This window comes from Bacillus rossius, chromosome 11, assembly GCF_032445375.1.
Source record: "Bacillus rossius redtenbacheri isolate Brsri chromosome 11, Brsri_v3, whole genome shotgun sequence".
Classification (NCBI taxonomy): Eukaryota; Metazoa; Arthropoda; class Insecta; order Phasmatodea; family Bacillidae; genus Bacillus; species Bacillus rossius.
In genome coordinates, this window is record NC_086338.1 from 39913397 (window position 1) to 39932729 (window position 19333).

Genomic DNA, 19333 nt, shown 5'->3' on the forward strand with positions numbered 1-19333 from the left:
AGATTAGACATTCCTGGCATGCAAGTTAAAAAACTTTTTACCAGTTACCAGTTGTAGTAGGAAGGAATTAAGATGCAAGCAATTTCGGCGCCCCCACAGCTTTGCGCCCGGGGCGTATGCCCCCCCCCCCCCCCCCTAGTTGTGGCCCTGTGTGTGTGTGTGTGTATATGCACACACACATACATATACACACATAACATTTTCACTATGAATAAATTAAAAAAAAAAAAGAATACACGCAACACTATCAGTGGACAGTTTCATGCACGATGTACACACCCTGGGCGAAGGGAGGGAGGGGGAGCGCAGGGGCGGGTACAGGGGGGTGCTCACCTGGTGTGGTGCTGGGGCGTGGCGGTGGTGGTGGTGGTGGCGGTGGTGGTGTTGGGAGGGGCTGTGCTGGTGGAGCTGGTGGAGCTGGTGGCATGGATGGTGTCTGTGGTGCCTGGATCGGCTGCGGTGCGGGTTGCCTAGCGACGCTGGGCAGCTCGGGCAAGGGCTTGCCCGGCAGGCTGGGCGGCAGCTCAAGCAACATGGACAGCGTGGGGGCGCCTGGAGAGAGGGGGAATGGGGGGGGGGGGGACCCACAGGACATGACTCTGGGGGGCGTAACCGAACACAACCTGCCAACGTCAGAGATTAGGGAAATATACAGATGGAGCTTAAGGGCTCCGCCTACCTGGTCACACAGGCGGTGCGCAGAGCTTCTGGAAAAACAACGCGATTTCAAAACTACTCAAGATATCCGAGTGGGGTATGTTTACGAAAAGCATTTAAGAGTTCGCTGAGGCCCGAAAAGTACTTTTAATTTTGGATCATGTTTTTAAACTGTATTTCTAGAAGAGTTAAAATGGCTAAAACGCGTGTTTTCAGAGTAATTTTTTGTCGTGAAACAACCAGTACAGATTCTTAAAAGCACTTAAGGGACTTGCATTACACCTTTATCTTCATTCCTCCGCCATATAATGTTACGGTCACCGCTCAAATTTCACAGTTATCTTGTGACGACGAAAAGACTATGCGTCAATTCAGAGCCTTGCGCTTAGAGGCGATACCGCGCTAGAAATACCATCGAGCGTCGCACTTATCATCAGGCCTCACTAACACACATACACCCCTGACGAGGCGGGCCCCTTAAGGTCCGTGAAGGGGGTGAAGCCAAAACGAGTGAGGGATATCAGTGTACTACACATACCGATATGGTGGCCGTTTGATTACAAATGTATCAGCTGAAATTGTATTGGAGGTGACAATTGGAGAAAAATATCAACTCACATCATTACAATTGTGTTATGAAGATTTGTTTTGTATTTTTATTATATATATATAAACATATTAAACAGTAATATTTTGATATAATTTTCTCCCGAATAGCTTAACTACAGTCATTAATAAAAGCAGGCTAGAACAGCTGATACAAATATAAACAAACATCCTCCATATTGGTATGTACGTGAAAATCAGAAAAAAAAAAGCTTAATTTCTGACTGCTTATGGTACATCTGTATCCTTTCCTAATCTTAGATCCAATGTAGCCTTACTGGTAAACAATCTTCCATCAGCACAATAAGTAGCACCACTGATAATCCAACCACTATACAAACTACAATTGATTATTCATTTAATTGCTGCAAAAATAAATCATTTTGAGTTTCTTTTCAAGGCTAACCTGTCTAAGGAACTGAAATAGGAGAGTTGAAAACAATATTTTTGAAAGATATTTTCAATTCAAGCTGCTTTGATTCTGCAAAAATGTTCTTGCTGTTGAAAAAAATTGGCATAAACAACGAGTTTCATGCTACACGGTTTGTACTACTATGGGAGAAAAAAAAATTTGAAGAAAATTTAAGGATCTATCAAATACCACTGCATCAAAAATTTAATATACTCAACTGCATAATTTTAAGTAGAACATACCATACCCGGTTACAGTATTTCTGGAACAATAATAAAAACTGAAAATATTTACTTATGATTGCTTTTGACTTCACATAGCAGGTGTTTATTTTTGACAATTGTTTTTCTAATCACATTGAACTTGATAAAGTTAACTCAATAGTGAAAGACTACAGGTGCTTCAGATGCAGCAATGCCTGTATACAAATGGGCCTTCTTTCATTTCAAGTACCAACTTTGGCAACAATCCAAAATCTTTTTCCTTTTAATGTAATAGTTAATAAAAGTGAAGAACTTTCGGGGACCATAGCAGAATATAAGTAATTTTACGGGCCCTTGAATATCAATTAGGAAATTAAGGACTGTTAAGGTATTTTAAGGAACGTACACACCCTTTCCGATGTAACTTGATAATCGGCAACCACATTCAGTAATGATATTGGTACACCCCCACAAAACACATGGCAAGCAAACGTCTGCACACAGTATTCTGTAAGACCGTGTTTACCCGAATAGAACAACATGCTCCATTAAAATTTACACATACATACAAATATTTAGGATTTTATTATAATTGCCACCTGAAATTAGCAAAGTTGATTTTTTCTTATGTAGTACCATTAAGAAACATTCAACTGTTAACAGAATGTTAACATTTTACCTACACAAACTCTTATTTTAATATTCTTAACTTGCTTGAAATGCTACAATACCTTAGCTTTAATATTCAAATTGTTTGTTTTATTTACTTTTCACAAACTACACAGATATATGTATTTAAATGTACTGCTTCCCTAATTTGAATCAAACTGAAAATATATTATCTTTTAACTAATCAAAAATGAAATCATGTAGTCAAGTAAATACGATTAAGTAACCCTGCACAGCCCATAATATATACAACACAACTTACCACAACCACATATTGAAAACACAAGTTTGAAATACAATATGCGGATGAAAAAATAGTAAATACTACATACTACAACATAAGGCTACTTGCAAAATTTTGCATTTTGTAAAAAGTGCACATACATGCTGACTTTAGGTACCAATGCGAAAAATAACTGCAAGAATTACTATTATTATAAATTATTATTATTCTTTAGAAAACAGACCAAATATTTAAACTGAACTTTTTTTTTTAAATTTTAAAATAATTAATTTCAGTCTTTAAATATATTTATTTCACACAAAATATGGTAGAGGCATCAGGCAAAATTTGTTTGATTGTGATGGTAGTGTGAATGTTATATTAATATCTTTTCAAATTTATTTATGCTTAGGTCTATTTTTTTCCCAATCTATATCAATATATTTACAGGATTTAAAATAATTCCAGACAGGTATATTTAAAAATGAACAGTTTGTACCCAAGTGATTTGAAGCCCAATCAAAATCTCAGAGGTTCCATTGCCTTAGTTTCTGCATATGAACATGCGATGTAAAACAATATAAAAAAAACCCAATAGACTACAAGGCCAAGTCTATAAACCATGCCAGGAATGCAACGACACAACCAACAAAAGAAAACCATGGTCATTTATAAACCACGAAAGCCTGAAGACGTTATGAATCCTAGAACTTGAAATTGTTGAACATGAGAAAAAAAAAAAAAAAAAAAAAATTCTTCCCCACATTTCTTTTGAAAATTCATGTTCATCACTAAAACATATGAAATTTTGAACAATTTTATTTGTAAAGGGTATTTTCTTTCACTAAGCAAAAGTTTAACAAGTGAAAATGTGATACATACAATAAAACAAAAGTGTGTGCGTGGATTCCATGCATGACAGAAGTGAAACCTTCTTGCTTGTTAGGTACAGGGAGATAAATTATTAGTATTTATTTATAGAACAAGGGATAATAATTGAGAATAGTAAGGATGCGTATATCATAAAAAAAAAACTTAGGTGTAGAGAAACACAAGCAGCGTTACGAGAATTCCGCAGCATCACTGCCGCCTCCCCTTCCAACCGTTACAACTAGCATACAGAATGCTATGCTCCGTACCTATCCCCCCCATTCGACCGCTAGTGCACGCATTGTTGGAGCGGCGTCGCCGCTGATGCACTTTCCTCCTCTACTGATTCCCCCACAATGTACCTATGTGCGACTGGAGTTTTCGTTATGATTGAAAATTGTAGCCCTTCCAGCAAAGAAGTTTCACTACACAACAAAAATTGTGCCTTCTATATACACTTCATGTGTCTTTATTAGAAGTTTTTTGTACACTTCAGAAATAAGGAAGGCAGAAAGGCAAGCTGAAACGCAAGAAATTCAAAGCTGGCCCAATGCGCGGTTCGTAAACCGGGTGGGTCTAAGCCTTGCAGCGACCACGTGGGCGTGACACAGTAAGCGCTAGGCGGGACCCACCCGCGGACGGAGACGTGCCCTGGGGCTTCAGCTGCTCCTCGGAGGCGTGGGCGATGGCGCTGGACACCAGGTTCTTGAGGCTGGGCGACACGGCGCTGGGCGGGGGCGGCACGGCGCCCGGGGCGGAGCCCAGCAGGCTGGCGATGGTCGGCGAGGCCCCCCTCTGGGCCGTGATCGCCGAGTGGAGTATGGACGCCTGGCACGGCACACACGCACATCTCTCTCTCGGACCCAGCCGTTCGACAGGCTGTCTGCAAATACTACCTAGACCTACTTAGCAAACCAGTTATCACGACTTTTTTTTAAAACCATTATTAAAATTTCCTGACAAAAGTTTTTACATCACATCAAATTACTTTATATTAGAGACAATATTCCATGGTTTTATTTTAGTCCAATTTTGTTTTTATTTTTATAAATGCTGTTTTGTAATACTAACTCCACAATGTAATGTTAATATAATTTCCACTGGACAATCTCCAAATATTTATATTTAATATAATGTATACTTAATGAATTGACGTGAGTTGTGAAGCGAGAATGAGTCACTGTTGCATGGTGTAAACGTGTATGTCTCTAGTTAAAAAAAAATGAAAGGGCCTGACATAAAAGCAATACTTCATTATTTCGAAACATACACAGTTAACAGCAGAATGGCTACGGTTCAGAAAGTAAAAAATTCCGCAATCTGGAATGTTCCTGACAAGTTGAAAACAAGCATACAATCAACAGTTTGCAACCACTACAGAAATGACCCAAAAAATTGAAGAGACTACTTAGTTAATTAGTATATATATAATTTTTTGTTTTTATAACTAGTAACATGAAATATTTATTGCCATTGAAAAAAAACCACGTACAGTACCTAATTTCTTAAATAATGAATTTAAAACTCTCATAAAATAAAAAAAATCCCCACACCAATCCATTTTCATTTGAAATTTATTTTTTGAAATTTTTTTTTTCCCTTAAAATATTGAATCATTAGAACACTAAGGATTTGATGATATTTGAAGATTTGATCGGCACATCCATAATTTAAAGTCGATATTGATATCGAAGTGTATTTTAGAATTTGTATGAAAATTAAAATCAAATTTAAAAAAAGAAAAATGTTCACACAGTTATGAAAATCACACCAAGCTTTGCAAGCGTCTACAGAGAGAGAGAGAGAGATAGAGGGAAAAACGCCTCACCTGGGACGACGGGGCAGGCGACGGGCTCTTCAGCAGGCTGGTGAGGAGCGGGGAGGAGGGGGTGGGCGCGGAGCTCACCGGAGCGAGGACCCTCACCTTGGGCTGAGGGTCCACCGACTCCTCCCGCAAAACCTGCGACACAACGCCCAGGCTGTCCACAAGGGAAAAAATATTTCGTACCAACTTAGGCGAGAAAAAAGTACTAAATTATAATTTGTTATGGTTTTTTTAACAATTTAACAAGTTATTATGACATTGCAATGCTCGAACTTAAATATATCACACCACACACACGCATACATTCCATAGTTTTTTTTAAAAAAATAATTACGCTTAATAATAAAACATATCGGAGTTACAATAATATCATTATATTAAAGAAAAATGTACTAGATCTGTACTAAACCACTAAAAAAGTTATAAAAGTACTAGATCTAGTACGAAAGTACCAACTGTTGTCACCCTGCACACGCCCGGCACCGCTCCACAATAACCACACGCAGAGACAAGACTGCACGGTTTGAATTCCAGCTCAATCTCATTTTCAAAGCAGACTATTTCGGCGTTACTGCTTTCAGCATTTATCAGTGATAGGTCAAATCCTGATTTTCTCGAATCAGAATCTGGTATTTGAATCCCAGAGAGCACCTCTAATACACCCCTCTTGGGTCAAAAATAAAATAATGTACAATAGATGAAAAATATTAATTATGGTGTTGAAACATTCTACCCTTTAGATGGTTTGTTTCACAAATTAAGTTTCCAGAATCAATACATATTGTAATGTTATTTATATAGTTACATGTTAAAAGTGCAATATATTGGGGAATAGTAACAGGATAGGTATGAGGAAAAAAATTGGCCTAGTAAACTTCACAGGTTATCAGTTTTGAACTTTTGACGTGACGTCTAATAAATCGATGAACGCCGGCTGCACGCATGAAAAGGGATGACTCATTGTCCCGTTACGCTCATTGTACGCTTGTGCCGCATGTATCTCTCTTCCACTCGATTGGAACAACCATCAATTTGACTTTTTCGAGGCACATTAAACTTGAAACACTCCCATTCGTTTCCTACTTTTCCTATCATCGTCCTATCCTTATCAGAATAACACAGATTGGAAGAAGTTAAATTACAAACATGTATAAAGTTATAGTTAAAATAATCTGTTAGTTAAAGTAATAAACATATTTGAACTAATGAGTGCAAATAAAAGTAAATAAATCAATTAAATTGTAGATTTCATTTCACTCCTTCTTTGTATCCATACGAAATAGTGATAATTCAATAAAAGAATGATTCAATTTTATTCATAAAGGTATGCAATCATTTCATCAATGTTTTGTTATGACGTCACGTTAAACTATCGTCCGTAAACCAACTTTACAGACCAATTTTTTAATCTACTTTGAATCTTTTTCCTTAAATTTCGAATCCTTTAAATACCGAATTTAATCACGTATGGGTCGCATATTTAATGCCAATTTTTAGTGTAAAAAATGTAATGCAACCCACATGTGAATTTTGGGTGCCGCGTGGACTTACGTCCATCCTGAGGAGGTCCGGAGGGAGGGGGCTGTCAACGGTGGTGCTGTCTGGCTCGCTGCTGGGGCTGGACGGACTGCTGTTGCGTCGCCTGCCCGCTCGCTGGGCCTTCCGGCGCCTCTGGAGGCTCTGCACTGCAATGCCACAGCCCGGCCCGATTCACACACCACGGACCAGTGACTAGAGCAGTGGTTCCACGTCGCCCGGCCCGTTTCACACACCACGGACCAGTGACTAGAGCAGTGGGTCCATGTCGCCCGGCCTCACACACCACGGACCAGTGACTAGAGCAGTGGGTCCATATCGCCCGGCCCATTTCACTCACCACGGACCAGTGACTAGAGCAGTGGGTCTATATCGCCCGGCCCATTTCACACACCACGGACCAGTGACTAGAGCAGTGGTTCCACGTCGCCCGGCCCGTTTCACACACCACGGACCAGTGACTAGAGCAGTGGGTCCATGTCGCCCGGCCTCACACACCACGGACCAGTGACTAGAGCAGTGGTTCCACGTCGCCCGGCCCGTTTCACACACCACGGACCAGTGACTAGAGCATTGGGTCCATGTCACCCGGCCCGATTCACACACCACCGACCAGTGACTAGAGCAGTGGGTCCATATCGCCCGGCCCATTTCACTCACCACGGACCAGTGACTAGAGCAGTGGGTCTATATCGCCCGGCCCATTTCACACACCACGGACCAGTGACTAGAGCAGTGGTTCCACGTCGCCCGGCCCGTTCCACACACCACGGACCAGTGACTAGAGCAGTGGGTCCATGTCGCCCGGCCTCACACACCACGGACCAGTGACTAGAGCAGTGGTTCCACGTCGCCCGGCCCGTTTCACACACCACGGACCAGTGACTAGAGCAGTGGGTCCATGTCGCCCGGCCCGTTTCACACACAACGGACCAGTGACTAGAGCAGTGGGTCCATATCGCCCGGCCCGTTTCACACACAACGGACCAGTGACTAGAGCAGTGGGTCCATGTCGCCCGGCCCGTTTCACACACCACGGACCAGTGACTAGAGCAGTGGGTCCATGTCGCCCGGCCTCACACACCACGGACCAGTGACTAGAGCAGTGGGTCCATATCGCCCGGTACATTTCACTCACCACGGACCAGTGACTAGAGCAGTGGGTCTATATCGCCCGGCCCATTTCACACACCACGGACCAGTGACTAGAGCAGTGGGTCCATATCGCCCGGCGCGTTTCACACACCACGGACCAGTGACTAGAGCAGTGGGTCTATATCGCCCGGCCCATTTCACACACCACGGACCAGTGACTAGAGCAGTGGTTCCACGTCGCCCGGCCCGTTTCACACACCACGGACCAGTGACTAGAGCAGTAGTTCCATATCGCCTGGCCCGTTTCACACACCACGGACCAGTGACTAGAGCAGTGGGTCCATGTCGCCCGGCCTCACACACCACGGACCAGTGACTAGAGCAGTAGTTCCACGTCGCCCGGCCCGTTTCACACACCACGGACCAGTGACTAGAGCAGTGGGTCCATGTCGTCCGGCCTCACACACCACAGACCAGTGACTAGAGCAGTGGGTCCATGTCGCCCGGCCCGTTTCACACACCACGGACCAGTGACTAGAGCAGTGGGTCCATGTCGCCCGGCCCGTATCACACACCACGGACCAGTGACTAGAGCAGTAGTTCCATATCGCCTGGCCCGTTTCACACACCACGGACCAGTGACTAGAGCAGTAGTTCCATATCGCCTGGCCCGTTTCACACACCACGGACCAGTGACTAGAGCAGTGGGTCCATGTCGTCCGGCCTCACACACCACGGACCAGTGACTAGAGCAGTGGGTCCATATCGCCCGGCCCGTTTCACACACCACGGACCAGTGACTAGAGCAGTGGGTCCATGTCGCCCGGCCCGTTTCACATACCACGGACCAGTGACTAGAGCAGTGGGTCCATGTCGCCCGGCCCGTATCACACACCACGGACCAGTGACTAGAGCGTGGGTCCATGTCGCCCGGCCCATTTCACACACCATGGACCAGTGACTAGAGCAGTGGGTCCATATCGCCCGGCCCATTTCACTCACCATGGACCAGTGACTAGAGCAGTGGGTCCATGTTACCCGGCCCGATTCACACACCACGGACCAGTGACTAGAGCAGTGGGTCCATATCGCCCGGCCCGTTTCACACACCACGGACCAGTGACTAGAGCAGTGGGTCCATATCGCCCGGCCCGTTTCACACACCACGGACCAGTGACTAGAGCAGTGGGTCCATGTCGCCCGGCCCGTTTCACACACCACGGACCAGTGACTAGAGCAGTGGGTCCATATCGCCCGGCCCTTTTCACACACAACGGACCAGTGACTAGAGCAGTGGGTCCATGTCGCCCGGCCTTTTTCACACACAACGGACCAGTGACTAGAGCAGTGGGTCCATGTCGCCCGGCCAGTGACTAGAGCAGTGGGTCCATGTCGCCCGGCCCATTTCACACACCACGGACCAGTGACTAGAGCAGTGGGACCATAAAGCCCGGCGCGTTTCACACATCACGGACCAGTGACTAGAGCAGTAGTTCCACGTCGCCCGGCCCGTTTCACACACCACCGACCAGTGACTAGAGCAGTGGGTCCATATCGCCCGGCCCGTTTCACACACCACGTACCAGTGACTAGAGCAGTGGGTCCATGTCGCCCGGCCCGTTTCACACACAACGGACCAGTGACTAGAGCAGTGGGTCCATGTCGCCCGGCCCATTTCACACACCACGGACCAGTGACTAGAGCAGTGGGTCCATGTCGCCCGGCCCGTTTCACACACCACGGACCAGTGACTAGAGCAGTGGGTCCATGTCGCCTGGCCTGTTTCACACACAACGGACCGGTGACTAGAGCAGTGGGTCCATGTCGCCCGGCCCGTTTCATACACAACGGACCAGTGACTAGAGCAGTGGGTCCATGTCGCCCGGCCCGTTTCACATACCACGGACCAGTGACTAGAGCAGTGGGTCCATGTCGCCCGGCCCGTTTCACACACCACGGACCAGTGACTAGAGCAGTGGGTCCATTTCGCCCGGCCCGTTTCACACACAACGGACCAGTGACTAGAGCAGTGGGTACATGTCGCCCGGCCCATTTCACACACCACGGACCAGTAACTAGAGCAGTGGGTCTATATCGCCCGGCCCATTTCACACACCACGGACCAGTGACTAGAGCAGTGGGTCCATTTCGCCCGGCCCGTTTCACACACCACGGACCAGTGACTAGAGCAGTGGGTCTTTGTCGCCTGGCCCGTTTCACACACAACGGACCAGTGACTAGAGCAGTGGGTCCATGTCGCCCGGCCCGTTTCACACACAACGGACCAGTGACTAGAGCAGTGGGTCCATGTCGCCCGGCCCATTTCACACACCACGGACCAGTGACTAGAGCAGTGGGTCCATGTCGCCCGGCCCGTTTCACACACCACGGACCAGTGACTAGAGCAGTGGGTCCATGTCGCCCGGCCCGTTTCACACACCACGGACCAGTGACTAGAGCAGTGGGTCCATATTGCCTGGCCCGTTTCACACACCACGGACCAGTGACTAGAGCAGTGGTTCCATGTCGCCCGGCCCGTTTCACACACCACGGACCAGTGACTAGAGCAGTGGGTCCATATCGCCCGGCCCATTTCACTCACCACGGACCAGTGACTAGAGCAGTGGGTCCATGTCGCCCGGCCCGTATCACACACCATGGACCAGTGACTAGAGCAGTGGGTCCATGTCGCCCGGCCCGTTTCACACACCACGGACCAGTGACTAGAGCAGTGGGTCCATATCGCCTGGCCCGTTTCACACACCACGGACCAGTGACTAGAGCAGTGGTTCCATGTCGCCCGGCCCGTTTCACACACCACGGACCAGTGACTAGAGCAGTGGGTCCATGTCGCCCGGCCCGTTTCACACACCACGGACCAGTGACTAGAGCAGTGGGTCCATGTCGCCCGGCCCGTTTCACACACCACGGTCCAGTGACTAGAGCAGTGGGTCCATGTCGCCCGGTCCGTTTCACACACCACGGACCAGTGACTAGAGCAGTGGTTCTATATCTCATACTGTAGGCACACCATGTATATATTTCTGTGAAATATAACAATTATTAAGTATTGTTCGAGCTAAACCTGTAGACTAAATCAAACACATAATAATGACGTAACAAAATAGAAGTAGTATATTCGTAATGAAATGGTATAACAAAGTAACTTTATTTAATTTTTGCATCCGGACACATATTTCTTTGATATTCCAGGCACACCAGGAAATTTTCTAGGGTACACCAGTAAGCCCTGGGAGACACTTTGAGAACCACTGAATTAGAGGGAAATTTTTAAGGTTTCATTTTATAAAATTTTTTATTAATAAAGGGAGTGTGTTATAAACAAATATGGCATCAAAATTATTCTTAACATTTATTTCACTAGTACCTAAACAAACACTATTTGTGCTATAAATAATTTTTGAAAGCATATGTAGGAAAATTTACTCAGAATAATAAAAATAAGTTATTAAGTGATGTAAGATTGAAGGAAAGTTGATATTTTTGTATCTATTTGGTCTATACATTTTTATACAAACTTTGTGCATTCTTCGAATGATTCTTGCAACTGGGAAGTTTGAATTTCTTGGACAACACCATTACTGGCATATAACAAAGGAATTGTTTGAAAACAAATTTTTAACTAAATAAACGACTTTCATAGACTTTCATACATTGAAATATTATGTTTTTGTGATTTGAGTTCAGTTTCATTAAAATGCTAATTAAATTCCTGATTCTGATTGAATTTCAGTGTTATATGGTTTTCATGTTATTTTGGTTTTATCAAAATTCACCATAAAATATTGTCTCTCCACTCAACTGGCTCGGACTCCTATAAATTCTCAGCAGAAATATTGTGAAGCAACCATTCCCTATTAACTTCAGACATTTAACTTAATTATATATTATGCTTTTAAAAAAGCTTCTTTTGAAAACTAAACAATAGACAATGGTCAAGATTCAAAAGCTGTTGAAAATAAGATGTTGATTTTCGGTTCCTATAGTTTACCACACAGTCCAACAAAAAAAAGCACTTATTGAACTTCACATTATGATACTCAAATGAACAGAACATAGAAGATATATTTTATTACATGATGATTAATCTTCCAGACACCATCATGCATATAGTGTAATTATCGTTTAAAACGGCACAATTTGATAAGCAATTTTGCCTAATTATTTAACTTGAAAATAAAACAAACACCATAAATATATACTAGTATTACAGGTTTCATAACTAATTATATTGTGATAGCAATAATTCAAGGCACAAAGAAATTTTTCTTATATACATATTGTAGGAAAATAATTGAACTGTGAAAAATGCAAATGCATCAAATTACTCTTTTCCTGGACTCTTCCCATCACAATTGGTGGCTTCCATTCTTGTTCTGTCTCTATCTTCCTTTGTCTTTCTTCTCGCTCTTTGAGCCACTGAGCATGCAGTTTGGCTTTATGCTCCTTTTGTTGTTTCTCCCTGGGGGAAAAAAAATAGTGCACAATGCAATTATGTATTAAATGTACCTACAGAAATGCAAAAAAACACATTGCAGATATTTCACATGTACTGTAAGTAAATTAAAACTGATTTCACTATCATTACACAACATTATTACTGTAACTTTCGCGAACATAAAATTGTCACAAAAGCACAGTGAATTAGCAAACAAAACTGCTCTAAATAGCATTTATTAACTAAATGAAACTGAAACTAAATAAAAAATAAAATAAAATATATGTATATCATATAGAAGGATTCATTTTACAATTGGCATTTCTCCAATCCGCAGCAGGTTATTTGGGGGACCCTGAGCTGAAGTAACAACTCTCATCAAAAGATGCACCGAAGGACAGACATCCAAGTAAACCCATCGCACAAGTCAGTTGCCTATGAGCAGATGGCTCTCGTAGTTATCAAGAAATTCTTTAGATTGTGAAGTCCATCCAAGAGATCGTTTGAAATGAAAATTTTTGCAGTTCATAATCTACATTTTCTGTATTTCTCAATACGTTATCACGTAGTATGAAATCCTGATCTTTTAGTGACAAAGCCAAAAAGGTAATTTGGCTTGAAGACACAGGTGTGATAACTTGAGATAAACAAACCTTATAAAATGTAATGCAGGTGAAACCAAGAGCTACAACATCACAGGCTTTTGACACTTACTCTTGAATCTCCGCCCACATGACTGGAAGCTGATCGTCTAAGTACCCACAGTTTATAAGCACAATTTCTTCTTTGTCTTTCAAATACTGCTCTTTTTCCAACTGCATAAGTCTCTTCAGTTCCTCGATGCGTTCTGAAATACAACAACTGCAATGCAATTCTGGCTCTACACTGGACAGGCATGTACTGACTTGGAGAAAACATTTACATGTATCTCTGGGAACTAAAAATGCACTAAACTTTGTGAATATTCCAATGACATATTACACTTGCTTTGGCAATCATTAAGTTCAAAGGTCAGAATAGTGTCTTGAGTAAAACTGAAACACATATTTACTTGTTATGTCCCTGAAAACATGCATGTTTCTAAAAAAAAAAAACAATTTTGTAACAGAATCATTGCTTCACAAAGACAATAAATTTTGTGTTTGTATTTTCACACCCCACTGAATGAAAGAAAGAATGAATGAATGAAGACAGAACCAGGGCTTTTAAGGGTCCCGCCTACCTAACCACACATGCAGTGTACAGAGCTTCAATAAGAAACCATGCAACTTGTAAACTGCTTAAGATATTAGAATGGGGTCTAGTCACAACAAGCATTAAAGAATTCGCTGTAGGCGGATGAGTGGTTCTGTTTGCGTATTTTGTTTATGAATTGTATTTACAGTAATGTTCAAATGGCTAGAACATATGTTTTCAGAGAAACATTTATACACAAGGAACTAATGTAATGGTTACCACCCAGGTCTCATAGTTGTAACATGCACGTCGAGAAGACTGCGCACCAGTTCAGAGGAAATACCGCCCTGGAAGCACCAGTGAGTGTCACACTCATCATCCCGCCCTGACACAAATACAGCTATGACTAGGCGAGCATCTCAGGCTAAGAGCCTGAGTTTCTGCCGAGCGCGAAAAGGAAAGAACACAGCATGCGTAGTTCCTTATGTCCTCAATACATAGCACTAGCTGTACGGTTGAGTGCTGGAGTGGTTTCGTTTTGGAAAGAAGGGGGGAGGCTTTTCCTAGAATTTCTTGTCGCCCAGCGGGGTGACTTGTTTACAAAGTGTTGGAAAAAAAGGGGATGGGGGAAGAACTCAGAGAGCAGTTATCTTTCCGCTGCGACTGTATAAACTAATCCCCTACCTATTTTACCTTCGTAAATTCCTCTATTTTGCCTTCGCTGACTAAGCTATAGCTTGATTTTAATTATTTTGTGTGAGTTAACTTAGTTGTCTAGCAGTAATAAAACTAAAAATTATTTCAGAATAAAGTAAAAAAAAAAAAAAAAATTATATAACCTTTCAATGCCACGACACCCTAGTACACGTTTGGAAATAAAATTACATAAAGCCAAAATATCACACACAAACCATCTGTAAGCTTTTTCTTGATGATCTCTCCCGGAGATTCTATTTTCGCATCTCCTTTATCAGGACCAGAACGCTTTTTGCGTCGCGGCACCTCGACTTTCTCCAACAGAGCATTGTACTGCAGGGCACAGTTACTTTCAGAAAACCAATCAGGCGGCCGGTTCGGTTCTAAAAATGGCTGCAGCAAACGGCTTACAGCTGACCTGTAAAATAGAGCAAGTTAGCAAGTCATTACTGTATGGATTTTTATTGTCCACTTTTATACACACACACACACACACACAAATACATACATACATAAACAGAAAATTGAGGTAAATATTGGCTAATATGAACAAACCAACATGAAATACAAGGAAGAAGTGGTAGAAAAACAACTGAAAATGAGAAAGTAGTAAATGCAAAACTTCCAGAGGGTCTGGTATCATTTATTAACTTCATTACTGTTATATAACTATTGTTTTTACTTCGACACTCCAGCATTTTATTTTTGTCACAATGGAACAAGGATTTTTGCCGAGTGCACTAAATGATGTGGTAAAAAAATTATTTACCAATCCTGTTCGCCTTCCTGCACGACGGCCGATGCAAGGCATAGTTTCTCCTTTATCGACCACAAGTCCATGTGAACTGCCTTCATTGCGGCACCTGCATTCAGAATTAAATTGTGCCTCTTTATATCACTCTCAGGATAGCAACACTATTAGCTGATGGCAGCTGGTAATAGTGTAGATATATGTAGCAGCTGTGACAAATTGCGTTGTAGCTGAAACACAAAGGTTGAAAGACAATCACACAAACAGTACTTACCTACCTAGTTTTAAGATTTACAAAAAAAATACGTAAATAATAAAAAAACACAATAATTTTTTTCCAAAACAGGTCAACTTTAAAAGCTTTTGATACAAAAATAGAATTGTAAGGAAAAAATACATAAAATATAGCAATTAACTACATAATCAAAATAAAATGTTGAGTCAGAATACCATAGAGTATTGTTGAGACATTATTATCATTAGAAACAGTTATCCTGGCTATCAAAGGCCAAATAAAAAACAAGCAAATATGTAACCTGTCAACAATGCAAGAGCAATTTCAGGGCCAAGGATATCAGGATATAATCTAACTCCCCTAAAAAATTCTGCAAAATGGAGATATATTTTCGTTTTCTTGTCACACTTAAAATAACTAAGGTAATTTTTTACTTTAGTGGTGCCACCAGAAAATATCAAACACCAGAAATTAATTAATAATATCTATACTTACAATATTTAGGAAATAGATCCATTTAGATTGTGGGGTGAAAACCAAATGAGACAAATAATAAAAAATACAGTAAAATATGGTTTAGTTATGTCAGCTACAGTAATTACATATTACTTATTCAATATGTATTAAAAAGTTTTATTTTTAATGCAGGTAGCTCAATCAATCCAAAAACATTTCATTTTGCAACCATCAGTAACAAGTGTGATAACCTAACCTCATACACTAAGAACCATAAGACAAGTATAGAAATGAGACAAATGATAACAAAGGTGAAAGGTTGGTTAAGTTAGGACAGTTACATTTATTACATTCAACTAAGGCCGGAATCATAATAGCCCATCAGCCGCCGAGCGATTTAGAACATTCCACTCATCAGTCATGATATTTTTCCATTCAAATGGTGCCAACTATTGAGAATTAAATTCAATCAATTAATTCACTCTAGTATTTATTTGAACATGTTAACAGCTACTTGTACAATGTATAATTAATTAGTTGATTCTGACAATTTTTGTTTGAAATAAAAGCTTTACAATGTAGTCAAAAGTCGGTTAAAAATAGTTATGGAAGCAGCTAAATAATTAAACAAAGATCAAAATCTTTTATTATAAAAAAGAATTGGCCTGAAAAAACCTTGGAGAGTATAATATTTTGTCCATGGTTGCAGATATCCCCCCCCCCCCCCCAAAAAAAAAAAAGCCTTTTCTTTTGATGTGGATCCACTTGCACTTGCAAAATCGTAGTTATGAAATGGGAACGATAAACATTATCCCTAGAGCCCCTCATTCCACTTGGAATCCTACAAAATTTTGCACATGACTTCATCCATCTCTCAAACTTACAAAGTTACCAAACTTTAGACAGATGGACAGATTAATTTTTTCAAGCCATCAGTAAAAGTTCCATATCACATATTCAAATTCATCTCTTGATCCTGATGGCATGATCCCTTCCCTTATATAGTGATCCTGTGGTACATATTTATTTATGTTTTAATTTATTATGTTGACAGATCTTGACCAAATGAAGGTTCAACAATCACAATAGAAACAAATAATGTCATGTATCTAAGTTTATTCCTTAATTTTGATGGTATCATCCTATACACATAGATACTGTGATATAAAATTAATTAAGATCTTAAGTTTGATACCAAAATAAAAATTTCCACAAGAATTGACTTGATAGGTTGATATTTTGTTATTCATTTTTTTTTGTAATGTCCAGGATCTTCTGACGTACTAAATTAAAACAGTCAGCAACATGTACCACAAGTTCAATATATAAAGGTTTATGCCATCGGGATGAAGGGAAGAATTTGTATACATGATACGGAACAATTACTCAGGATCTTTCGACATACTAAATTAAAACCGAAAGCCTTATACACCACAGGATCAATATATACAGGATCATACACTTGGATACTTGATAGAAAAAAATACCCACAAAAATAACATTTTCGGATCAGCACGACTTTTCAAAATCATCGAAAATACCATGCGCAGATGCAATAAAAATTTACGATTGGCAGTCTTAAAATATCCTTCGCGATATGAAAACCTGGCTACACCCCATGCAAGTGTAGCTATTTGTTTTCATTATTGCATTGCATCGAAGACCGTAATTACATCGTAACAAGTCTTTTCTAAAGAGGGTGAATGTTCTTCAACACCTGTCCAAAATCATAATTAGTTGTGGAAAAATTAATTAAAGACGTAATATAAGACCAATACATGAGAAGCCTAATAAATAAAGAAACATAACATTCGTGATTTCTACCTGTTGTTACCAAATAAATGTAGCTTTTAACTTTACATCTTCTTTATTGTCTATAAAAACTAATAAAATTGTCAATACCTACATAAACAAACAATATTTGTTTTCTCTTTCTCTCTCTCTTTTTTCGTACATGTATGCCAACCACGGTCTTAGAAAGTTCTAAGGCCGTGATGCCAACCATGAAATGACCACGTTCCGATATTTTATAATAATACCCACCAATTTCACTTCTTTGTGAACGACACGTAATGATAACAAAAAATTGCCCATTTAAAAGTTGTCTGTATTAAATATATTTTTTCAAAAATAAAGACTCATAATAAGTAACATGAGTCAGTTTATGCTACTGTACAGCAAAACAATATACAATAACATTTGGATAAAAAAAAGAACTAATCAAAATTACATTTTATTCGTAATTTTTCATTCTTCTCTGTGATGCACAAAGAAAAAAATTATTTTGACGTCGTACCTCCTATGGTTACTAAGCCCGGTCCCTAAACCGCTAATATCCATCCCCGCTGGTGGCACACACCCTTGTAGGGCCCGTGGATGACGGTAGGGAGGGCCCAGTGAATGTAAGGAAGTATTTATAATTTTAATCTGGTTGAAAAACTCCAAATAGAAAAGTGCACTGTAAGGATGTGCGTGGCCCCTTCAGGGCATTATAGTAAATCAACACTAGTTATTTGTGGGTACCACCTTCATTGTTATTTTATGGGGGAAGTATAAGTATGTACCTAATATTCAGTGGAATAATCCAAGTGACGAACATGCTTCCATTTGGCTCTAGCAGCCAATAATTATTCACAAACATAAATAATCATGTAAACCATAATACCTGTTAAATTGATTTTCAATGCCATTTAATTATAAAAGAATGCTGTAGGACTCTTATAGTCTACGTAAGAATAGTCAAGATTTGTTTGCATGAAATTGGCGCGAGAGGATGCTCCCGCCCATCTCGTGGCCCTTCACCGTCTCCGGCATTATGCATCCAACCGCGGTCAGTAGCGCATGAGGTTTGTGCCGCGGGAGAGACCTCGGTGTTGCAACTTAGATCTAGTTATTATGTTCAGTGAGTAATTAAGCGGGAGCCTTGGTCTACACTAACCATCGTGGCTCCGGCTGCAGCTCAACTGCCGGGTGACCCTCCTGCGCGCAGTTTGCTTAGATACTTATTCTGGCGGATCGGCACCCCACCAGGGCGTGTGTGTGGCCGAGCGTACGTGTCAGTTTCACCCATAACATGTCCTGGTTTGTGAACCAGTGATAAAAGAGTGTTAAGTGCAACCTAATCTTTGCGCATGGGTTATAACCGACAAAAGACATCTCTGAATAAGGTGCTTGTACGTTGTGTACTGCCCATATTTTAGCCTATATGTGTATGCACGCGATAAACAAAAAAAAATAATGCACAGAAAGTTTTTTATAATGTCTAGGTTTGACATGTACGTTTATCAATTCCGTTTCACAGTCAAGAATTTTCAAGCACAAGAGGGTCCCCTCAGAAAGGGGCTTTTTAATTCCAGGTGGGGCTGGCCCTTCTGCCCATCCCCCCCCTCCTCATGATGTACATCCAAGCTTCAGGAGAATTCAGACACGGCCCTACCATTCTCCATTCATTTGGAATAAGTGTT

The 19333-nt window shown here is 41.3% G+C and overlaps 1 protein-coding gene across 8 annotated transcripts in view; it reads right to left on the bottom strand.

The window, feature by feature from the left end:
* The window catches only part of LOC134536848 (bromodomain-containing protein 8), a 53509-nt gene extending 35657 nt beyond the window's left edge, over window positions 1-17852 (bottom strand). For 2 of the 8 annotated variants that reach the window (XM_063376870.1, XM_063376866.1), the window contains exons 1-9: window positions 17776-17852; window positions 15197-15408; window positions 14643-14845; window positions 13270-13402; window positions 12446-12579; window positions 7017-7150; window positions 5469-5600; window positions 4273-4468; window positions 334-552 (exon numbers count right to left, since the gene is read on the bottom strand). In XM_063376870.1, the coding sequence (XP_063232940.1) occupies window positions 334-552; window positions 4273-4468; window positions 5469-5600; window positions 7017-7150; window positions 12446-12579; window positions 13270-13402; window positions 14643-14845; window positions 15197-15282 (1237 nt within the window). In that variant the 5' untranslated portion in view covers window positions 15283-15408; window positions 17776-17852. Of the gene's footprint in view, window positions 1-333; window positions 553-4272; window positions 4469-5468; window positions 5601-7016; window positions 7151-12445; window positions 12580-13269; window positions 13403-14642; window positions 14846-15196; window positions 15409-17693 lie in introns of all 8 variants that reach the window. The other 6 variants (XM_063376869.1, XM_063376863.1, XM_063376868.1 and 3 more) reach the window with 4 other exon arrangements.
* Between the last annotated feature and the right edge of the window lie 1481 nt (window positions 17853-19333).